Source organism: Pteronotus mesoamericanus, unplaced genomic scaffold (assembly GCF_021234165.1).
Source record: "Pteronotus mesoamericanus isolate MK-2021 breed Mesoamerican mustached bat unplaced genomic scaffold, CSHL_Meso_final contig_221, whole genome shotgun sequence".
Taxonomy (NCBI): Eukaryota; Metazoa; Chordata; class Mammalia; order Chiroptera; family Mormoopidae; genus Pteronotus; species Pteronotus mesoamericanus.
Window position 1 is genome coordinate 4,578,914 of NW_026555092.1, and position 12,869 is coordinate 4,591,782.

The window sequence follows — 12,869 nt, forward strand, 5'->3', positions numbered from 1 at the left end:
TTTATCTGCTCTGCTGGTGTAGACAAGAGTTAACTGGATAAGATACTTTATGAAGCATGAAAAAGAATCTAAGAATTGTCAGTAAAATTGAACCAAAACCTAAATTTTATATACTTGCACCCAAGAAAATACCCATAGCATCATTTTTAATGAAGCCAAAATATTTATTTAAAACTTACGAGTTTACCACTTAAACAAGTTTTCAGTTTTTTATTTTTAATAGCAAATCTATCTCTCACCATATTTTGTTATATGTGAGGAGATTGCAGTAATGAGTATTGCACACACACAAAAAAATGTGGGCAATGGAGGAAGGAAGCTCTCTTGGAACAGGCCTTGTTTTTCTTGGATGCTCTTGCTTAAAATCCAACAGCCAAATGAGGAAACTGTAAAAGCAAAGCAAACATTTTTATTACAGATGAAACCTCTACTCAAAATTTGTATACACATTGATTCTGGCTTGATCTTTTGAAATGTATGTTGACCAACATGTCTCAAAATCTGAACTGAAAGAGCCTCTAGACAGATCTCGTTTTGTATAGTTCTTCATATAGATTGTTACTAAATAGCCACCTGGCTTTATTTGAACACCTCTGGTGACAATGGACTCAACTACCATTTAAAGGAGTTCATTCCATTTTCCAGGCAGTTCAAATTGTTAATTTACACCACATTACCCACTGGGCCTAGGTACAGTCTTTGGAAAAGTATAGAAAAAAATCTTTTTTTCTTCTGCATGACAGTTATTCTAAGTGTTTGAAGATTGTTCTTAGGTCTCCTTTGGATCTTCTGCAAGTTGAATATATCCTGAATTCTTCAGTTACGCCGTAGTACAACATAGCTGCTCATTGAGTTGTTTGGACTACAGAATTCTAGAATTGAAACTCAGAGTAGCTAACAGATGTGGGGTGCTTTCTATGGGTCACTGCTAACATTTCACCCAACTAGAGGTGGCAGAACCTAGATCTGCCTGAATCCAGAATGCAGAATTTGATCTCATTTTACAAATAAGGAAACAGAGTCCCAGAGAAGTGGCTTGCCTGAGGGCACCAGCCTACCAGGGGTGAGCTGGGTAGGACTAGAATTCAGATCTGCCTCCCAGAACAGTGCTGTGCATTGGGCCACTCCGAGAGAGAAGGAGCCATTGGCAGGCCCCTCATCTGTTTTCCTACTCTGCCTTAAGAGTGAGCTCTCACTTTGGTTGAACAAGCATATGTTGGACGCTTACTGTGTGTAGAACATTTATTTTCAATCAGAAGCAGGGGCGACACCAGGGTGACAAGGCTTGGTTTTGAGAATTTTGCATAAAACAGCAGGAGACACTCTTAACACATTTGTCACTTTTTTTGTGTGTGCCAAAACAGTGGTGGTGTTTATATTTCTTGGCAATAACATTATTTTTAAAAAACTGCAAATACTTATTCAGATGGAGGATCTTCAGCACATTCAGAATCCATCTCATGTGCTTCATCACATCATTGTACTCAACTCTAGAACACTCATTTTACTGCATAATCTTCCCCACAGAAACCTTAGGCAGCTTCCAGCTGCCCGCAGGATGCCTCAAGGAGCTCCTGCCCAACTTTCATCCTTTTCACCCACTCCCTGCTGAGCTAGGTTGCTTCATGCCTCTCCTGTTCTTGCTCTCAACATTCCTCTGGCAATGCCTTTGGCTTCGTGCCGGTTGGCCAAATCCAGCGTGACTCCAAGTTCCATTTTCTCTGACCTCCCCAAACTCATGACCTCTCCCTCCTCTAATTCTTCCAGCAGCTGCTGCCAGGATCACTCTTAGTACTTAATAGATCGAGCTGTGCACATGTAAAGAGCCAGTCCTCGAAAGTAGTTAAAGCGCTAGTTTCTCTACTTATACCCCCACGCAATACTCAGAGCAGAGGCTTATCCATGGCGGTCCTGCAAAAAAGGGTTTCTCTCTTCAGAAAAGGTAACTGTGGAAATAATTTTAATAAGTGGGCATCAGGGGTCCTTGTGCTTCAGAAGGCAAGGTCCATGGTTTATTAAATTGAAATAAAGAGTTGAAGGAATCAATTTATTCTCTTAGTGAAAGCACATGAAAAGTTGTGTTAGAAATTGCATTTTTGTAAGTCAGTACATGAGTTAGGATCATCTGTAATCTACAGGAAGATGGAATTGATGCACGCAGCTCCTTGAGACCTATAACTTTACACAGCTTTGTCTCTCCAGCTCTTCATATGAGGTCTCTGTCACATTTTAGGTAATACCTTTAATGGAATAAGTGAATGAACAAGTGCATCTTACCAACACCATCTAAGGATGAGATGGGTGCCCCATCCTAGCGAGTGCCAGGCATGGCCTGGACAACCAGGAACAGGTGTGTTCCTTCCACCCCCGGAAGAAGTCTGGTTTTATAAAATGCAATAAGTGCATTCAGTAAAGTTTAAGTGTGTTTCTGGGTGGTTTACAAAACAAAAAACAAACAAACAAACACACACCCTGGATTTATCAGCTTTGGAAGTTTGAAATTCTTGCCTCTTCAATGGATATTTGGCTTTTCAAGTGCAAGCTATAACTGTTATACTGCTGAATAAATGCTTATACTCAGCTGTAAGAAAGGAAATCAGAATATTGGGGGGAGAAATAGTTCTCCAGTAGGTGTCCCCCACCACACACACACTGTGTCCTGGGAGCCAAATGGACACCAATTCAAATTCCTCCCATTCCACTTCCTACCTCTGTCATTTAAGACATTTAGTTACTCCTCATCTCTAAGATGGAAACACTCTTGTGCAGGGTTGTTACAAAGATAAAATCAGATAATGTTAAAAGCATCTGGCACAAAATTGGAAACAGTAGGCTTGCAACAACAACAACAAAAAGATAGCTGTTATGGTTACGCTTAAATGTTCCTTTGTGTTTGGCTAAATACCTAGTAATAAACTTTCACATTCACATGGTGGTTTGCAATTTAGCAAATGTATTGTAGTTATAGATGTTATTATCTCCTTTGATTTTCAAACAACCCAATGAGGTAGAACAAAGATTACTATTCTTATTTTACCAGTGAGAGAAGGTGAGGAACTTGCCTCCATGATACCTTGTAGAGCAGTGACTAGAATCCAGGACTTCTCATATCTGGTATGCATTCCGATGCTGCAGTGGCTAGTGTTAGGTGGGGTGCCCTGGATTTCTTTCATTTATGCAGCAAATATGTATTGTAACTCAAGTAACTGAGCTGGGTACTTGTCCTGATTGTGGTATTCCTGGTTGATTAGCAGACTGCTTGGTATTATGTAATAGTTGCCCAATAAATACTTATGGAATGAATGGGTGGATTAAACCAGTTTTCTGACTCCTTTCACTAAATTACCCTCCTTCTGCTAAAAGGGTAAGAACACTTGCAGGGCATTGGAAGAGACTGGCTGTTGGGAAAAGCCAAGAACAAATGACTGTAGAGAGAAGCTGGTGCAAGATGAGGCAGGTTACACACAACGTGAATGACTGTCAGAATAATGCTGAGTGAAAGAAGCCAGATGAAGAGTATATACCTTATGGTTCCATTTATATAAATTTATAGAAAACGCATACTGGTCTATCGAGGTGGAAAGCAGGTCAGTGGTTGCCTGGGGGTGGGATGGGGTGGGGTAGAAATGGGGTAGTTCCAAAGAGGCAGGAGAAAATAACTGGTAGTGATGGATATTTGTTATCTTGATTGTCATGATGGTTTTCGTGGGTGTAGAACTGATTTAAATGTATCAAGTTGTAGACTTTAAATATGTGTAGTTAATTGCCTTTTATACCACGTAAAGCTCTTTGGAAAAGAAGAAGAGGAAGGAGACAAAGGAGGAGAGAAGGGGCAGGCTCTCTCTGTTTTGCCCCCACAGACAAAAATGTCAAGGGCCATAATAAAGGTGGTTCACTGTCCCTTTAGTGTTCAGTGTTAGCAGCATGCGGATGGAGCAAGGATATGCCCGGGACTCTGAAGGCCTGGTCTCAGGTCTTGCCTCTGCCACTCACCAAGTATGATGCTGGGCATTAGCTTGACCTCTGTTGACCAAATTAACTTCCCATTTGTAACAGGCAACATAATAGATCCCTGCTTGTCCAGCCAACCTTGGCTTGGATCGGGAGATTACCTAAAGGGACATCAGAATGCTTTATGAACTATGTGTGTAGGTCAAAGAAAGGAGGGCAGTGGGGTGACAGTGTCTAGCCCAGTCATGACAACAAATGCAGCAACGTAACACAGACACTCTCAGTAGCAGGTGACTTGTTTGAGCTCTATGTCTCTTGGCTAAATGACCCCAGACTTCTGTGCTACAAGTTTTCTTGTGTCCAACGGCTATAATGTAGAAGAGTTGTTTTAGATTCCGTTCTGCTACTCGATCAGTGTGAGAACTTGTCTCCACTCTGAGCATCTGTCAAATGAGGAGATTATACTTGCTGACCTTTGAGGTCCTTTGGCTCTTGCATTCGGGATTGAAGCACGTTTACATCAAACTCTTTGCCCACTTCGATGACTCCAGGTGGAGAGAAGTGTGTCAAGAGTCAGTTGTCTTGTCCCTGGCCTTCAGTGACTCTGAGGCATCAGGGAAACGGTAACCTTTGCTGCCTCCCTCCCCTCCGCTCCCCTCCTACACACACATGCACATCACGGATTTGCCTCTCCTTCCATGCTCTTTACTTCCTTCTCATTTGTTTTTATCTTACTCTCATAAACACCAAATTAACATGTATGCCCGGATATCTTTCTACGTTCATTCACTCAAAATCTATGACATTAATAGGTTAAAAAATTCTTACCTCCCAGAAAGCTTGGTCATCAAAATATTTAGCCACATGAGGTGCTCTCCATATTTTGAGGTTTAAGAGTAAACCTGTTTAAATTCATAAGTAAATGTTAAACATTTGGAGCACAGCATTTGTCATCTCAAAATTAATACAAATATCATATGTCTACTATGGTATCTGAACAGAACTCTCACTTTCTTCCATGGCCAGGAGACAGACAAACTGAAGCACTGTTCTTCCTGGACTAGCTTAATTAATTCCATAGACATCTTTTAACAGGAACTGGCCAGAACAATTATTTCCAAAAGATTAAGGTTATACTGAGAGGTATAGGATAACAATCGATCTGACATGCTTCCCAAGATGGAATGGAAAGGTCCTATCAGACAATGTCCCCACTTAAAATCTTCTCCGTTTAAAACGCAGGAACTACCATGGAGAGCGACTCAATGTAGGCACCCTTGTAGGTCCAATAAACTCCTGCCAACTGCAGCTTAAGATTCCACTTGTGTAGTTAGGAAAGTAGTTTATAACAATTTGCTTTTGTGCCTGTCCTTTTCACCTGTCCAGCCTCTGCTTGGTCCTATGCATCCTCCTAGCTGCACAAAGTCTGCAAAATTTCCCAGGAGACATGAAAGGAAAATTTACCTTTCACATGAAACAGGGAAATGCCATTCATAGATTTATCTGTGTATTTTTTAATCTTTTTTAAAATTCTATTTATTTATTTTTAGAGAGAGAGGGCAAGGGAGATAGAAAGAGAGGGAGAGAAACATCAATGTGTGGTTGCCTCTTGTGTGCTCCCAACTGGGGACCAGGCCCACAACCCAGGCATGTGCCCTGACTGGGAATCAAATCAGTGACCCTTTGGTTCACAGGCTGGCACTAAATCCACTGAGCCACACCAGCCAGGGCTTATCTGTGTATTTTTAATGATGAGTGGTTCCAATGTATTCAATAGTAAGGTTAACAAGAGTAGGTATGTTCATATTCATATTTCCTTTTATTGTGCATGTTTTTAACTGATATTGGCAGGTAAGGTGCAATTAGCTAGAATTACTCAGAAATGATCTCTATCACCTACATGAATTTTCCAGATAGATGAGGCTTACACATCCCTAATGAAAATCCATCTAAATACATGAACCCATATTGTATTTCTTGTCTTACGAATCACCACTGAACACATTTAGACTTTTTAAAACTTTGCTAGGAACATCAACTTATAAAATTGCTCTATAACGCAGAGAAGGTGTATAGCTGTGGAGGGCTGTTGGTCTGCTCTTCTGCAGCCCAAGATTTTTGTGTTTTCTTGTGTCTGATTTTAAGAATTTCTTTTCCTCTGTGAGGCTCTTCGCTTTCACTTCTAACTTACTAGGGTGCCTTACCTCTTGGAACGAACCCCGCCTTCAATCTGCTATTTCTAATGTTCCTGAACTGGAAACCCAACAACTATACTTGATGGGATTGTTCCTTAAATAGTATAGACAGACCTTGGATAATGGAGTCTCTTGACAAGTAAAATGCTTGGCTTTCATGAGGCAATTTGGTGCTATTTTGGCTGCTTGGGGCCACTTTCCCCTTCTGTTGTCCAAGTTCTTTTTAATCACCAGTTCCTTCACGTCCAAAGCAACATGTAAGGAGGAAAGCTCATTGGTTTTAACTCTTAAAGGAATAGTATAGATGCCATTTTCGCTCTTCTCTTAAGTATAAGGAATTCTCCACCCCTAGATCCTTTAGAAGACAGTGCAAGTCAGTGTCACTTTGGGAATACAGTGACTAATTTAGGTAAATGATGAAACAGCCCAGGTACAGGGTTGCCAGATAGAATACAAGATGCTCAGCTAATTTTGGATTTTTTAAAAATGACTAACTTATACTTTCATTTGCTAAATCTGACAGCCCTACCCAGGATAGAATGTAAACTTATGGAGGAAGGCAGTTTTTTCATTTGCTTTTTGTTTTTGCTTTTGTGTGTGTTCTTTATTTTTTTCTCTTTCTTGTTTTTTTCTTTGTTCATTCATCTGTTTTTAATTAATCACCTCAGACTCTGTCAAAGCTGAGGTCAAGTGATACATTAAGGTAATTTTAGACAATCTCACTCTCTAAAATTACCCAGGTAACTCCAAAAAGTACCTTCATACATATTTCAGAGCTGAAAGGAAGCCAAATGATTCGTTACCATAATCTTTTCCTTATGTAGAGAAGCCAGCTAAACCTAGAGAAAGTAAAGTGGTACGATGCCACTTTATTCTTGATGCCACTCTTGTTTGGCATCCACTCCCTGCTTAGGGACACAATATATGAGTGTCTAATCAAGAAAAGAGCTCACTTACAGAATAAAAGTCAACACTTCTGAACAGAATACATATTTTCACCTGGCATATAATGTTGGCAAATTAAGATTCTTTGCTGTTCTGCCATATTGCAGGAGCAAAAACATACTTCGATCCTCTAACGATCGCCAATGGCTTTCTCCCTTTCAGCGTGACCTGCCTCCTTGCTACTACTCTGTTCTCAACCCCTGCCGCCCTCCCTGTCACTCCATCCATGTCAGCCGCATTGACCTCCTTGTTGTTCCCCAAACATACAAAGTATGCTTCTGCCTCAGGGCCTTTGCACTTGATGATCCTTCTTGTGGACTGCTCTTCTCCACAATAAGGTCGTCATCGTATGTCTCCTTCCTTCTTTCCATTCAGGTCTCTGCTTAAAGGTCAACTTACTTGATAGGGCTTCCCTTACCACACTTCCAAAAGAACAGCCCACCCTCACACTGATTCTAGTTCCCTCAGCCTGATTTATTTCTCTTCATAGCACTTATACCATCTTACACAGTAAGCATTTATTTGTCTATTTATTATCAAATAGAATGTTAGCTCCAGGCGATCAGGGAATTGTTTTATTCATTGCGGTGTCCCTAGTGCCTAAGAATAGTGTCTGGCTCATAGTAGATATTGAATAAATATTTGTTGAACTAAATAACATTATGGATATCCTTGGGGAATATAATGTAAGCATTTTGGCATAGGGATTTCCTTGGCCTTCTGTACAAAATTGAATGAAATCACCAGCTCTGGTGTTAAGGGACTGCAATGCATTGCCACCACTCATTCCTCCTTGCAACCTCAGGACAGTCTCTTCCTTTCCCTGGCCCTCAGAGACCACACCTATTGCAGGTGACCCCTGAGGGCCTTTCCAATTCTAAAATGATGTGATTCTGTATTTGTTTGTTTTTTAATCAAAGTCTGAGCTTTGCCTCATTTGGCTGGAGCTGAGGAGGTTGGTTCAAAGGGGGCAGATGGGTTCGTACACATCCAGCCATGGGGCCGATGCTCTAGGAACTGGGCCTCGTGCCTGGGCAGTGGCGGGAGGGTGAGCTCACACTGACCTGTCAGGAGACCAGCTGCTAGACCCATGGCTATAGACAAGCTGAGTGCCCCAGTGCTGATGAGCTCCTGGTAGAACCTAGAAATGACAAAGCAAAGATAGTCACATTCAGGTATCAGGCTGCAGAGGTTGTGGGGACAAAAAGCACTACTTGCATGAGTAGTGACACTGTCAAGAACGGCCATCAAGAAAAAAAGTATCCTCTTTCTGGTGGTACATTTCCCTGTCATTCTCCCGCGAAGCCACGCTGACTGACATGAAGGAGGGGAAGGGGGAATTCCAAGCCCCTCTTTGGCTTACTTTAATCCTCAGAGCCCGTGGATAATGAACCGGACTAGGAGTTAGAAAAGCCAAGTACAAGTCCCAGTTCTGTCACTAGTTGCGTGACCCTGGGAAAGTCATTTAACATCTCAGAGTCCAGTGTTTCCTCATTAGGCAATTGAAGATCAAGTCAAGGAGGGGTACAGTTTGGTTATCAGATCCATCTTCCCTGCCCTCCCCCGCTTGAACATGCTTCTCTGTTCACTCGCCTTTAAGGCAACGCCAGGACTTCACTTGAAATAATTAAGCGGACCTGGGAGGACATTTACATGACTTTGCAGTAGGCAAAGATTTCTTAAATAGGACATACAAGAGCTAAACATAAAGAGAACAATTATAAATTGGACTGTATTAAAATTAAGAACTGTTCATCCAAAGACACCAGTAAGAAAGTGAAAGGTAACCCACAAAGTAGAAGAAGGTATTCACAATACATATATCTGACACAGGATCTATATTCAGAACATATAAGGAATTCCTACAAATCAGTAAGAAAAAGACAAAATGACACAATAGAAAAATGGGCAGAAAAATTTGAATAAACATTTCAAAAGAAAAAAAATACTCAAAGGTCCTAAAAGCACATGGAAAGTGCTCCACTTAATCATTAGGGAAATTAAAATTCAAACACTAAGTTTGATGGTTTATGGCTAACATATAAAGGAAGGAAAATATGGAGTGTGAGAGAATATATGGGATAAAGGGAACTCTTGTGTATAGATTGGCTCAAACCACAAGTGGAAAACTGGTAGTATCCACTAAAGTGGATATATCAATACTGTATGATCCAAGAATTTTTCTTCTAGGTATATATTCCCTAGAAGTTCTATCTGTATGTTCCCCCAAAAAGTGTTAGAATGTTTATAGCAGCAATACTAGAATGTTCATAATAGTTCCAAACTAGAAACTACCCAAATGGTCATCAATAATGGATCAATAAATTGTGTTGTATTCACACAATGGAACACTTATTTTAACTGTGTTTTCTTAGATTCTGTAATTTGTCTACTTAGTACTCATTTTTCAATCACAGTTTACATTCAATGTTATTTTATATTAGTTTCAGATGGATAGCATAGAGGTTGGGCAGTCATATACTTTACAAAGTGATGCCCCTGACATTAGAATTTGCATTTCTAACTAATTCCCAGTTGATGCTGATGCTGTTGAAAGCCACTGCTCTGGGCGAGCCACAGAATCACAGAACTTGGGACCTAAAAGGACAAGTGGTCCAGATGTTGCAGGTTGGCAACGCATGAGCAGAATTTGGCTTACACCATCTATCTAATGAATTTGAATCTTTTGCCAACACTTTGGGAGAGTACCTCACATTCTCCTGTATTAACTTATTAAATCCTCTTAACCACATGGTTCCTGACCTGGGCAGCCTCCAACAACCCTGTGAGAGGAAGTATTATCATTATCTTCATTTACAACTGGGTGACTGAGGCTCGGAGAAGTTAGGCAGCATGCCCAGCTAGTAAGAGGTCAAGACAAGTCTGACTTCACGGCACACTCTTCACCATGACCTACACCATCAGAGATTGAAAAATGGACTCAGCTGGCTTAGGCCCGATTCCCCTGCTCCATGTGCTTTTGGAGAGCCTCAAGACTATCTGCCTGTGTCTTGCACCTAGGCTTCCCCCTTTGGAAAGAAGTGGCCTGAAGAGGTGGTGACTCTATGCAAGTTAGGGGCTGGGCAGAATTTCTGAATAATATTGGCCAACAAATACTCAGGAGACTGTGGTCTCCTGAGTACCTAGCCCTGAACACATGCACTCCAGCTAAGGGCTCTGGGCACATTTTGTCCTGAGTTAGTTGGGGGAATTAAGAGGGTGAGGCAAGTGACTCACATGAAAGTTTTGGTCCAGTTTGCATCAAGTATCAGGATGATGTTGGTGATCCCTCCAAGCAGACCCGGCAAGCCAAAGGTGTAGAGCACACCGCTAGTGTCATGGATGTTCAGCATGCGGCCAAAACACAACTGGGGACAAATGTTATTATAAGCCAATGTACATGTGAGACTGGCATTTCCTACCTACCCTTTTCACAGATCCTTGGCATCCAGGGCCACCAAAAAGGGATGGGCTTTTGGGCTTACCAAAACACACACACACACACACACACACACACACACCCCACTTCTCAGATTTGACTGTGCGCTCACATCACCTGGGGAGCTTGTTAAACTACAGAGTCAGATTTAGTCGTTCTGGGGCCCGAGATTCTGCATTTCCAACAAAGTCCAAGGAATGCCAGTGCTGTTGACCCACAGACCACACTTTGAGAAGCAAGAATCTAGCCCAGGTACTACTCACATTTTGGGCTATAATTCTGTGATGTGAGAGGGCTGTCCTGTGCATTATCAGATGTTTAGCAGCATCTTTGGCCTGTACCCTCTAGATGCCAGTAGCATCCCCAATCCAGTGTGTCAACCAAGAATGTCTCCAGATATTGTCAGATGTCCCTGGGAGCTGATGGAGACCTACTGGTCTAGTCCCAACTTAACTGCTATCCCAAAGACAACATGGCTGATTCGAATGAAAATCAGAAGAAAAGAATCTGACCACACCTTCAGACTCCCATTCAGTGATCCTCCACCTCACCACTTAGCCTCCCAGATGGCTGTGAGCCCACAGATACAATTGAGAATTTGATTAGGCTAGTTCCTGCCTTAGGCTCCTCATTGTCTTCCAAATAAAATTCCAGACTCCTCAACTAGCTCAGGAGATGTACCTGAACACCTGCCATTTCTCAAGACTCTGGTCCCACCATTCTCCCAGGTGAACCCAGTACTTCAGCCATGACAACATCTTTCTGTTTCCTGGCTGGGCTCTTCTCACTGTTGAGTCTTTGAACACAATGTGCCTTCTCCCTGGAATACACTTCCCACTTTTTGACCTGACTGATGTTAGTTATCTGTCAGTGCTCAGCTGAGACATCCTCTGCTCTGGGAAGAATTTCCTGGCCCATCTCTGGTTGGCTTAGATGTGCTCCTGGAGCAGTTATCGCACTGAGTTGTGCTTATTTGTCCATTTTTTTTTCCATGCTACTATAGCTTGGGAAGTAGGATAAATGTTAAAACATATGTGATGAATGAATGCATTAATGAATGAATGAATGAGTGACTTACCCTTTAAAAAAAAAATTCTCACCCAAGGTCATGCTTATTGATTTTAGAAAGAGGAGAAGGGAGGGAGAGAGAGAAGGAGAGAAACATTGATGCAAGAGAAAAACATCAATCAGTCGCCCCAACAGGGGACTCAACCTGCAACCTAGGCAGGTGCCCTGACTGGGAATCAAACTCGCAATCTTTTGATTTATGGGACAAAGCTCCAAGTAACTGAACTACACCGGCCAGGGCTTGAATCATCTTTGACTCGTTCCCCCAGTGATACAGTCAAGGAAACCGAAGCACAGAAAATGATGGACTCTAAGCCTGATAATAACTTAGGCATTTTTTGCTGTGCGCTTCCCCCTTTCATTACAGGGCCTCAAAGCCAGAAGAGATAGAAGACATCTGTTCTCATTCCAAAGATGAAAAGCGGACTGTCCCATCTTTGCTCAAATCAAATTGTGGGTAAGTTCTTCCTGGAGTTGAAACTGCCTCCCTCAGTATATCCACTATCAATCAAATTTAACTTCCTGTGCCACCCAAAAGTGTATTCCTTTATTCTCCAGCAAGTCTTCAAACCCATGAAGATTTGTTGTTCCTAAACATTTCTGTTATAAGTGTGACATAAAAAATTGGCTATAATAAAATATTTTGGTATTATCTGTGCCTATTGAACATTGCAGGAAGAAAAATCTATCCGCTTAGAAGAAGAACTAAATAATCAGAAGTGGACATGACCTGGATTCTGGGTCCTGCCCATCTTTCTTCTGGGTGCTGCCCTTCCCACACCTGTTCTCATGGTTCATGGGCAGAAACCATATATGTACGACATGCCCCACCTCCCACCCCGGCCAAAGACGGGCACATGATCTAAGTTAGGCCAATGAGCCCCCTCTTCAAAGAATTTGGAATTAGGGCCAAGAGATGCTATCCAGCTGCTTTTGTGAAGACAGAGACTACATTCCACCACCCGGAATAGCAGTAGGAGAACAGAAAGGAAGTCTACAGAGACCATAAAGCAGATAGTCAGGTAAAACAAAGAAAGAAGATCAGGGATTTTTTGGGTTCCCCACAACATGCTCCCATCCCCGGTGTCAGCTATTCCTGAGTTCCCAGCAGCATTCCTGTCCTTGGGTTCCATGACATCCCAGGAGCCTTATAACAAACTCTCCCTTATGTGTGAGCAAGCTTGAATGGGTTTTGTGACTTGCTCCTCAGATCCTGACAAATGTACCATCCAAACTGGGTGGGTTCCTCCCCTGAGCTTTGAAGCCAAACG

General features: G+C 41.9%; 1 protein-coding gene across 1 annotated transcript in view; it reads right to left on the minus strand.

The window, feature by feature from the left end:
* Positions 1-289: 289 nt before the first annotated feature.
* RHCE (Rh blood group CcEe antigens) overlaps positions 290-12,869 on the minus strand; it is a 31,759-nt gene continuing 19,179 nt past the window's right edge. The window contains exons 7-10 of the mRNA XM_054571750.1: positions 10,329-10,459; positions 8,156-8,232; positions 4,780-4,853; positions 290-386 (exon numbers count right to left, since the gene is read on the minus strand). Coding sequence (XP_054427725.1) covers positions 360-386; positions 4,780-4,853; positions 8,156-8,232; positions 10,329-10,459 — 309 coding nt within the window. The 3' untranslated portion in view covers positions 290-359. The remainder of the gene's footprint in view (positions 387-4,779; positions 4,854-8,155; positions 8,233-10,328; positions 10,460-12,869) is intronic.